The sequence below is a fragment of the Colobus angolensis genome, unplaced genomic scaffold (genome assembly GCF_000951035.1).
Source record: "Colobus angolensis palliatus isolate OR3802 unplaced genomic scaffold, Cang.pa_1.0 Scaffold184, whole genome shotgun sequence".
In the NCBI taxonomy this organism is placed as follows: Eukaryota; Metazoa; Chordata; class Mammalia; order Primates; family Cercopithecidae; genus Colobus; species Colobus angolensis.
The window spans coordinates 4,318,186-4,329,867 of NW_012114977.1; the positions used below are offsets into that span (position 1 = coordinate 4,318,186).

Below are 11,682 nucleotides of genomic sequence, written 5' to 3' on the forward strand. Positions count from 1 at the left end.
TTTGATAAATTCATAAACATGTATAACCCAAATCCTTTATTTAAAATCATACAACATGAGGATAACCACAGAAAATCCCTATAGCCCCTTCTCAGATAATCCTAATTGACAACACCGCTCAAAGAAGTGATTAGTTTTTCCACGATCAATCAGTATTGCCAGTTCCAAAATCTTGAATACATATACGCATCTTCGTGAGCCTTTTTTTTTCTTTTTTTAGACAGAATCTTGCTGTGTCACCCAGGCTGGAGTGCAGTGGCGCAATCTCAACTCACTGCAAGCTCCGCCTCCCAGGTTCATGCCATTCTCCTGCCTCAGCCTCTCGAGTAGCTGGGACTACAGGCGCCCGCCACCACGCCCGGTTATTTTTTTGTGTTTTTAGTAGAGATGGGGTTTCACCGTGTTAGCCAGGATGGTCTCGATATCCTGACCTCGTGATCCGCCCATCTTGGCCTCCCAAAGTGCTGGGATTACAGGACATATGTTTTCAATCATCTTCTATTTCGGCTGGGCACAGTGGCTCAGGCCTGTAATCTCAGCACTTTGGGAGGCCAAGGCGGGTGGATCATTTGAGGTCAGGAGTTCAAGACCAGCCTGACCAACATGGACAAACCGTGTCTCTACTAAAAATACAAAAAAATTAGCTGGGCATAGTGGCACATGCCTGTAGTCCCAGCTACTTACGAGGCTGAGGCAGGAGAATTGCTTGAACTCAGGAGACAGAGGTTGTAGTGAGTTGAGATCGTGCCACTGCACTCCAGTCTGGAAGACAGAGTGAGATCCCGTTTCAAAAAAAAAGAAAGATTTTGTCCATTTCACCCATCTTACCAAATTTATTTATTGGCCCAAAGTTATTGATAAGATCTCTTTATTATCCTTTTAATGGTGCATAGTTCTTAATAATAAACCATTAACTCCTGATTAACACTGGTACTTTCTGTTCTCTTTTTTTCTCTGTTCGTCTAGTTAGAAGGTTATTAATTTTGTTGATAGTTTTAGAGAACAAACTTTTGATTCAGTTTGATTCTTTTTATTGTTTGTATTCGATTACATTGATTTTTAACCCTCCTTGTTATTTCCCTTGGTTTTAATTTACACTTACATTTTATAATTTATTAATGGGGTTCTTCAGGTCATGGATTTTATTCAGTGCTTTTTTTCTTAATAGCTTTGGTGAGGTCTAATTCACATGATTAACAATTATATTCACATAATTCACTCATTTAAAGTGCATAGCTTAATGGTTTTTTTTTTTTTTTTTTTGAGACGGAGTCTCGCTCTGTCACCCAGGCTGGAGTGCTGTGGCCGGATCTCAGCTCACTGCAAGCTCCGCCTCCCGGGTTCACACCATTCTCCTGCCTCAGCCTCCCGAGTAGCTGGGACTACAGGCGCCGCCACCTCGCCCGGCTAGTTTTTTGTAGTTTTTAGTAGAGACGGGGTTTCACCGTGTTAGCCAGGATGGTCTCGATCTCCTGACCTTGTGATCCGCCCGTCTCGGCCTCCCAAAGTGCTGGGATTACAGGCTTGAGCCACCGCGCCCGGTCCCGCTTAATGATTTTTAATATACTCATGGAGTTATGCCACCATCACTATAATCAATTTTAGAACATTTTCATCACCCCCAAAAGAAACTCTATATCATTGAGGGTCATTCTCCATTTCCCTTAACTCCCATTCTTTTAATAGAACTATTGAAAGCTACACATTTTACTCTAAGAACCATATTAGTGGCCGGGCGTGGTGACACACGCCTGTAATCCCAGCACTTTGGGAGGCCAAGGCAGGTGGGTGATGAGGTCAGAAGTTCAAGACCAGCCTGACCAACATGGTGAAACCCCGTCTCTACTAAAAATACCAAAATTAGCTAGGTGTGGTGGTGCGTGCCTGTAATCCCAGCTACTCAGGAGGCTGAGGCAGGAGAATCCCTTGAACCTGGGAGGCAGAGGTTATAATGAGCCGAGATCACACCACTGCACTCTAGGCTGGGCAACAGAGCAAGACTCCATCTCAAAAAAAAAGAGAGAAACATATTAATAGCTTCCCCACAAGTTTTGAGAAGTTAAGTTTTCATTATCATTTATTTTGAAATATTTTTGAATTACTTTTTAATTTCTCCTTTGAACCATGGATTATTTATAAGTGTGTTGCTTAGCATCCAAATTTGGGGGTCTTTATAGACATTCTTATCTATTTCCAATTGAATTTCATTGAGATCAGAGAACATACATTATATGAGTTCTCTCTTTCAAAAGAGACTTTACTTAGACTTATTTTATAGCCCAGAATATGGGCTATAAAATGAGTGAGGGTACCATCTTCACTAGAAGAGAATGAGTTTTCAATAGATGCATGTGTGCTCTATAAATGTCAACTAAGTCAAGGTAGTTCAGATCTTTTATGACTTTACTGATATTTTTGTCAAATTGTTCCATTAATTGCTTAGAACAGTGTGTTATAATTTCCTCTGAATTTTGTAATTTTTTTTTTTTTTTTTTTGAGATTGGAGTCTCACTTTGTTGCCCAGGCTGGAGTGCTGTGGCATGATCTCAGCTCACTGCAAACTCCACCTCCTGGGTTCAAGTGATTCTCCTACCTTAGCCTCTCCAATAGCTGGGATTACAGGTATACGCCACCACACCTGGCTACTTTTTGTATTTTCAGTAGAGACAAGGTTTCTCTATTTTGGCTAGGCTAGTCTCAAACTCCTGACCTCAGGTGAATCCGCCTACCTTGGCCTCCCAAAGTGCTGGGTAAATTTTTGCTTCATTTATTTTGAAGCTCTATTATTGAGGACATATACTTTATGCTCATTATGCCTACTGGATGAAATAACTATTTCAACACTACAAAGATCCCTTTTCATGTCTTATAATATTCTTGGCCTTAAAATCCACCTCATATGATATTAAGATAGCCACAGCAGTTTTCTTAGGCTTATTACTTGAATGGTATCTCTGTTTTCATCCATTTGCTCCTAATATACCTGTATTTTGCTTTTAAATTCCATCTCTTGGCTGGGCACAATGGCTCATGCCTGTAATCTCAGCACTTGGGGAGGCTGAGGCAGGCGAATCACCTGAGGTCTGGTGTTCAAGACCAGACTGGCCAACATGGTGAAACCCCATCTCTACTAAAAAGACAAAAATTAGCCAGGCATGGTGGCATATTCCTGTAATCCCAGCTACTTGGAAGGCTTAGGCAGGAGAATCACTTGAACCCAGCGGGCAGAGGTTGCAGTGAGCTGAGATCCTGCCACTGTACTCCAGCCTAGGCAATAGACCAAGACTCTGTCTCAAAAAAAAAATTCCATCTCTTATAAACATTATGTAGTTGAGTCTCACTTTTTCATCTTTCTAACCATATCTACCTTTGAGTTATAGTCTTTGGTGGATTTACAATTAGTGTAATTATTAATATAGCCAAAATAATTCTTTAATTTTACCATTTTTTGTCAATTCTGTTTTTTTTACCTGTTCCTTCTTACCTGCATATTTAATGTTAATTGAGTATGTTTTAGAATTCCATTTTAATTGTACATTGGCTTTTTGTTTTTTTTTTTTTTCAGATGGAGTTTCGCTCTTGTTGCCCATGCTGGAGTGCCATGGCATAATCTCAACTCACCGCAACCTCTGCCTCCCAGGTTCAAGCGATTCTCCTGCCTCAGCTTCCCGAGTAGCTGGGATTACAGGCATGCGCCACAATGCCCGGCTAATTTTGTATTTTTAGTAGAGATGGGGTTTCTCCATGTTGGTTAGGCTACCCTTGAACTCCTGATCTCAGGATATCCACTCGCTTCGCCCTCCCAAAGTGCTGGGATTACAGGTGTGAGCCACGCCATGCCCGGCCTGTGCATTGGCTTTTTAAATCAACAATATTTCCATTTTATATGTAATTGTTATAGTGACTATAATAAATGCTTTCTTCTAAAAAAAAATTAAAACTAAGGTAAATTATATATAACATGAAACTTATCTTTTAATCTTTTAAAGTATGTAGTTCAGTGACACTACATTTATTAATGTTGTTGTGCAACAATCACAACTATCCATCCTCAGAAGTTATTTCATCTTCGCATTCTTTCCTTCTTACAACCCCTGGCATCCAACATTCTACTTTTGGGTTTTGTGAATTTGACTACATTAGGTACCTCATATAAGTGGAATCCTATTTCATTTGTCCTTTTATAAATGGCATTTTGCTGAGCATGTCTTTAATGTTCATTCATTGTGTAGCATGTGCCAGTATTTCCTTCCTTTTCATGGCTGAGTAATACTCCATAGTATGAATATACCACATTATCTATTGATCTGTCCAACCTGGGTTTCTTCCACTTTTTGGCTATTGTGAATAATACTGCTATAAACGTGGGTGTACAAACATCTGTTTGAAACCGTGCTTTCAATGCTTTTGGACATATACCTAGAAGTGGGAATGATGGATCATCTGGTAATCCTGTTTTTACTTTTGAGGAACTATCAAACTGTTTTCCACAGCAGCTGCACCATTTTACATTCCCATTAACAGGGCACGAGGGTTCCAACTTCTCTACAACCTTTCTAATGCTCTGTGTGTGTGTGTGTGTGTGTGTTTGAGACGGAGTCTAGCTCTGTCGCCCAGGCTGGAGTGCCGTGGTGCAATCTGGGCTCTCTGCAAGCTCTGCCCCCTGGGTTCATGCCATTCTGCTTCAGCCTCCAGAGTAGCTGGGACTACAGGCGCCCGCCACCACACCAGGCTACTTTTTTTGTATTTTTTTAAGTGGAGATGGAGTTTCATGGTGTTAGCCAGAATGGTCTGGATCTCCTGACCTTGTGATCCACCCACCTCGGCCTCCCAAAGTGCTGGGACTACAGGCATGAGCCACCGGGCCCGTCCTGTATGTGTGTTTTTTATAATAATCATCCTGATGGGTATAGGATGGTATCTCTGTGGTTTTGACCAGCAGTTTCCTAATGATTAGTGATTAGAGTATCTTTTCATATACTTATTGACCATTTGTATATTTGCTTTGGAGGAATGTTTATAAAAATCAGTTGCCCATTTTTAACTGGGTTGTTTTTCTTTTGTTGGACTATAGGAATTCTTCATGTATTTTAGATATTAAGCCCTTATCAGATATATGACTTACAAATATATTCTCTCATTCTGTGGGTTTTGCCTTTTTATCCAGTTAATTGTCTCTTTTGATGCATAAGAGTTACTGATTTTCATGAAGTCCAAAATATGTATTTTTTCTTTCGTTGCCTGTGTCCATGGTGTCATATCCAAGAAATTATTGCCAAATCCAATGTCACAAAATTTTTATCCTATATTTTATTTCAAGAGTTCTGTAGTAATTGGCCGGGCGCAGTGGCTCAAGCCTGTAATCCCAGCACTTTGGGAGGCTGAGACGGGCGGATCACGAGGTCAGGAGATCGAGACCATCCTGGCTAAAATGGTGAAACCCCGTCTTACTAAAAAATACAAAAAACTAGCTGGGCGAGGTGGCGGGCGCCTGTAGTCCCAGCTACTCGGGAGGCTGAGGCAGAAGAATGGCGTAAACCCGGGAGGTGGAGCTTGCAGTGAACTGAGATCCGGCCACTGCACTCCAGCCCGGGTGACAGAGCGAGACTCTGTCTCAAAAAAAAAAAAAAGAGTTCTGTAGTTTTAGCACTTACATTTACCTCTTTTTTTGTTTTTGTTTTTAGCTATTTTTTATATATGATGTTAGGCTAAGATTCACTTCAGTCTTTTAAATATGGATATCCAGTTCTCCCAGCCCCCTTCATTGAAAAGACGGCCCTTTCCTCCATTCAACCGTCTTGGCATCCTTGTGAAAAATAATTTGGCCATATATGTGAGGGTTTATTTCTAGCTGCTCTATTCTATTCCACTGATCTATTTGCCTGCTTTTATGCCAGTACCATGCTGTTTTGATTACTGCAGCTTTGCAGGAAGTTTTGAAAATCAGGAAATGTGAATCCTACTACATTTTTATTCATTTTCAAGATTGTTTTGGCTATTCTGGTCCCTAGAAATTCCATATGAATTTTAGAATACATTTTTTTCATTTCTGCAAAAATGTAATTGGGATTTTGATAGAGATTACATTGAATGTATAGATCACTTTAGGAAATGTTGACATAATTAGTCTTACAATCCATAATCATGATGTAGCTTTCCATTTATTTTTGTATTCTTTAATTACTTTCAGTAATGTTTTATAGTTTTCATTGCACAAGTCTTCCACCTCCTTGGTGAGTTTACTCCTATTTTATTATTTTTGATACTATTGTAAATGGATTTTTTCCTAATTTCTTTTTTTGAATTGTTCATTGGTAGTGTATAGAAATGCAATTGACTTTTCCAGTTGATTTTGTATTCTGCTTCTTTGATGAATTCATTTTAGTACTATTAAATAAAAATTAAAAACACAGTTTAGATATACCCCATGGTAATTACCCATAACCATGTAGCCAAAACTTAAGATATCCTGATATCCCTGAAACGCTAGCTGTAATCATGAAAAAAACCCATAAAATGTAAGTTTTACACCTTTGTCATGATGTAATATGGTTCAGTGAAATTAAATCAAGCAGCTATAGAAAAATCAGCTTAAACAGCTCTGATTGCCTTTAAAAGGAAAGTAAATTTATAATAGTCAATCATGAAATTGTCAAAATATATCCTCCTTTATAGAGTGTCCTATACCTGCTGTAAGACAAGTTTCTTACTACTTGGTAAGCTGCCACTTGCCTCCTTCATGATAATGCAACCTGCCCCTCACCCTAACCACTAGGACCCATCCCAAATGCTGCCCAGGCCACACTTGAGGTCACTCACCTAATCCACTCTCCACTGGGTGAACAATGATCTCTAAAGGGTGAATCTGATGGGGGACGTCCCCAGTGAAAACTTGACAATGGCCTTGGTGACACTGGATGTGGGTGATCCTCCACACTCTATTCAGATCCTCTGTTCTGTCCTCTGCCTGCCTGCCACACTCCCCACCTCTCATGTTTAATGCACTCTATGAGCAGGCTGAGGACACGACATCTGCATTAGTGCAGCTTCCTAGAATCCACATTACCCATTCATTCACTCATGGAAGACATGTAGGCGCCTGGCAACCAAATATGCAAGGAGCCATGGCATATCGGGAACATGACACGGCCCTTCCTTTCCTTAGCACAGTTTCCATTCACAGGAGCTGAGGCACAGCCATCATTAACCCCAAAGTCCATGAACTTGTGAAGAGTCTGGAGGGGCTGCTCAGGCAGAGGTGACAAATGCCATCGGTGGTAGGGACAGTAGTGGACATAGAGGAAAGAGTTCATGCAGACAGAATCCCAGACAGACAGGAAGCCAGTGTAATGGGGGAGGGGAGTAAAAACAAGAGAGGTACTGCTGAATTAATGTGTAATATGATTACAAAATGTAGGAGAGTTGAAATAATATAGATCCATTCATCACCATTCACTCTTTCTGCTGTGCAGGACGAGGCTGTGCCATCCGTGGGCCTCTCTGACTGAGGGAGAATGGGCATGTGGCCAGAGATGTGTGATTGTGTTGGGCCACAGAAATGGGCTCATGGGGGTGTCCATGGGCATGGTTAAGAGAGAGAAGGAAAACAAGAAGAAGGGAGGCCAGGGGTTTGGCTTATTCAGTTCTTGACCCATTGAATTCTAGGAACCCTGCCTCCTCCCGGACATGAGTCATTGGCGGGGTTTCCCTGTCTTGTGACTCACCCACCTGTGACACAGGCTCCTTGCTTTATACCAAGTTTGAGCCTAACGCCTGCTAATATTTCTCGTCAAAAATTAACCCAAGAAACCTTCTCTTTCTTTTCTGTGTCACCCACATCCTTAAAACTGCCCTGGATAATCACAGTTCCTACATAGGTTGTTGTGTGAACTGACAGTGTTAATATGTATGGAAAGCACTTAGAACACAGAACTTAAACACATGCTCTGATTACTATGATCATTACCCGCAATGTTGATTTTAAGCAAACCATATTATCCCGGCCAAACTACCATGACCTGCAGCCTTGGGACTGCACAGCCTCCCTCTGTCAGTCAAATATGGAGGGATGACATCTCTGGAGCCAGCACAGCCACTCTGGAGGTAGGGGAGGTGACAGTGGTGGGACCTCATGCTTCCTGATAGTTATTGAGGTCCCTGCTGTCATCTGCTCCACTGGAGTGTGGGCTCCAGGGAGCAGTATTCACACAGGGCTCATTTGTCCTTCCCCAGCTCAGGCATAGATTTTCCCAGAGTAAAGGGCTCCTCGTCTACCTGATGAATGAATCACTCTCACCCCCACCGCCAAGCACAGACAGTGAGACTAGCTATGGCCTCAGCTCACTGCATAAGGACAGCCTCCAGCTGCAGCAGGGGCAGAGAACCCTGTAGAGCTCTGTAGACTCTGTTGAGAACCACAGGCAGAAGCTTCCAGAGGCCAAGTGCAGGGCAGAGACTGGGAGAAGCAGCTGCTCCTTGCAGAGGTCGTGTCCAGTGTCTGCTGAGACTGACTCTGGGTGCCTGAGAAGAAGCCACCCAGGGAAGGAAAGACTAGATTGTGGCCCACGCAGGGCTGAGAGATCTGCATGTTCCTGTTCCCCTTCCCACAGTGGACAGACCACATGCCAGGGGTGCTGGCTAGTTACTCTCAGAAGTTGACCACTATACCCTTAGTAGTTAACTAAATGAGCCTCTGAATAAGGAAACTGAACACATGGCATACGGTTATACGTAGTTAAAAGCTAGTATCAGAGGAGCAAACTGATCCTCAGTTTTCTAATTATGACCAGAGTAATACCCAATAGACTTTGAAAAAACACAATGATGTTCAGTACCTAAGAAAACAAAATTCACAATGTCATGCAATAAAAAATTACTATGCATGGAAAAAAACCAAAAATGTCCCCACAGGCAGGAAAAAAAATGCAATCAACAGAAACAGTGGCGTGATAACAGATATAATGGTGTTGATACATTAAAGACCTTAAAACAGGTCATCTAAAGCTTACAAATGTACTCAAGGATATTTAAAAAAGAGAAAAACAAAAAACACTGCCACCAAACTCATAGGCTGGGCATGGTGGCCCAGGCCTGTAATCCCAACACTTTGGGAGGACAACGTGGGAGGATTCCTTGAGCGCAGGAGTTTGAGACCAGCCTGGGCAACATGGTGAAACCCGGTCTCTACTAAAAATACAAAAATTAGCCAGGCGTGGTGGCAAGCGCCTGTGGTCCCAGGTACTTGGGAGGCCGAGGTGGAAGGATCACTTGAGCCCAAGAGGTTGAGGCTGCAGTGAGTTCTGACTGTGCCACTGCACTCCAGCCTGGGTGACAGAGTAAGACCCTGTCTCAAAAAAGAAAAACACAAAGATCAGGAAATAAATGAAAGATACTAAAAAAGCCAAAAGAGAACTTCTGAAGTTCAAAAAAAAAAGTCTGATATACAGTAGATGAGATTAACAGCAGGTTAGATTCTGCAGAATCAGATCAATGAACTTTGAAGAGCCCTCACTGGGAACTACCCAAAGTGAAGCATAGAAAATGATGGGGTGAAAAAAAGAACAGATACTAAGTTAACTCTGATACAAAATCTAACATTCTAACGTAAATGTATTAAGACCACGGTCACCAGAAGAGACAGAGTATTTGAAGAAATAATGGCTGAAAATCTTCCAAGCAGAACATAAACTCGGCCAGGTACGGTGGCTCACGCCTGTAATCCCAGCACTTTGGGAGGCCGAGGCGGGCTGATCATGAGGTCAGGAGATCGAGACCATCCTGGCTAACGCTGTGAAACCCTTTCTCTACTAAAAATACAAAAAATTAGCCGGGCATGGTGGCGGGCACCTGTAGTCCCAGCTACTCAGGAGGCTGAGGCAGGAGAATGGTGTGAACCCAGGAGGCAGAGGTTGCAGTGAACCGAGATTGCGTCACTGCACTCCAGCCTGGGCGACAAAGGCAACACTCCATCACAAAAACAAACAAACAAAAAAGCATTAACTCTAAAACCCCAAATCCAAGAAATTCAAAATAACTCTATTGTGGCTTCCTTCCTTCCTTCCCTTTTCTTCTTTTTTTTTTTGGAGTCTTGCTCTTGTCTCCCAGGCTGGAGTGCAGTGGCGCCATCTCTGCTCACTGCAACCTCTGCCTCCCGGGTTCAAGCCTGCCTCAGCCTCCCAAGTAGCTGGGATTACAGGCGCCCGCCCAGCTAATTTTGTATTTTTAGTAGAGACAGGGTTTCACCATGTTGGTCAGGCTGGTCTTGAACACCTGACCTCATGTGATCTGCCCGCCTCGGCCTCCCAAAGTGCTGAGATTACAGGCATGAACTACCAGGTTGTCGTGGCTTTCTTTACAGAAAAATCTCCAAGGAGAACATAAACTCTAAAACCCCAAATCCAAGAAATTCAACACAACCCAGTTGCGGCTTTCTTTACAGAAAAAATCTTCCAAGTAGAAAGAACATAAAAGTCTAAAGCCAAAAATCCAAGAAGTTCTTTATAGAAAAAAACCACAACAGGGCAAACAAACCATATCACTGCAAATCAGTGCTAAGAAAAATCATAAAAGCAGCCAGAGACCAAAGATCCACCACCCACAGAGAAGCAAGATGCCGTGGGAGCCTAGGCCCACGGAAACCACAGCAGGAAGGGGAGGCGGAGGCCCCTGTACACCTTCCTCACCAGGACGATTCCGCCCTCCCTCCACTCAGAGGTGATACCAAGGACACACAGTGGTGTGGGGTGGAAACAGTGAACTCAACATGAGGTGTGTAACAATATCCCATAAAACTCCAGTGCTTCACACTGATATTCTTTAGGTCAACACCAGCATTCTGTTGACCTTACTTTCACGGTTCCTCCTCTCCCAGCCCCTCTGTACAGTCCTGAGTTAGGTCTGGGCCCACACACTTCCCCTCGCTGAGCTACGGTCTCCTACTCTGTAAAATGTGATGATTCACAATCTCTCCCAGCGCTGAGCACACCGTGCTGTTCCCTACAAAGCCGACCCTGTGTCCCTTCCCCATTATCACAGATACTTGCCGAGAGGTGGCAAGAAAGGCTCTTGCCAGACCAAAATGCAGCTGCTGTTATCAAGCAGGCCAGGCCCCAAGTGCCACAGACTCCCTTCTCCTAAATCTCATTTTCCCAAGGAACCCCAAGCACTGGCATTGGCGATGAGCGGCCCCGCGCGCGTAGGGGTGCAGCCGCTAAGGAGGGGAAGAGTCCTCTCCAGCTGTGCCCGCGACCGCTCCCGCGCGCGGAACGGAACCACTGGGACGCAGCAACCACAGGGGAGTTCTTCGCTGGCCGCGGGTTCAAAGCGATCTGCAATGAGCACCTTTAGGAATTCATTCGAAGGCGCAAAAGGAAAAGAAATTAAGGCAGGAACTGAGCGAGGAAGGAAGGGAGGGAAAGAAAGGAAGAAAGAGAAAAAGAGAAAGAAAAAAAAGAAAGTAAGGAAAGAAAACAAAATCAAAGTCCGACGACGTCTCTGTGACTTCACGCGGCTTACTCGGGAATTCCCACCTTGTCGCTCTCCCTCACTGGATTCGGGAATTTACACCGAGTGGAACGCGCGCTCTGCTCCTTCGCGGCCCGGGTCGCTCCTGCCCAGCCCGGGGACCCGGCTCTTCCCCCCGACTCCGGCGACTGGTACGTCTTGCCCGGACATGCCCGGCCG

General features: G+C 43.5%; 2 protein-coding genes across 3 annotated transcripts in view; one reads left to right on the forward strand and one right to left on the reverse strand.

Moving 5' to 3' along the window:
- Window positions 1–11,682, reverse strand: part of TNFRSF10B (tumor necrosis factor receptor superfamily, member 10b) — a 54,419-nt gene that overhangs the window by 42,148 nt on the left and 589 nt on the right. The window lies entirely within an intron of this gene.
- Window positions 11,266–11,682, forward strand: part of LOC105510194 (tumor necrosis factor receptor superfamily member 10D-like) — a 25,202-nt gene continuing 24,785 nt past the window's right edge. Inside the window, exon 1 of the mRNA XM_011939851.1 lies at window positions 11,266–11,455. Coding sequence (XP_011795241.1) covers window positions 11,333–11,455 — 123 coding nt within the window. The 5' untranslated portion in view covers window positions 11,266–11,332. The remainder of the gene's footprint in view (window positions 11,456–11,682) is intronic.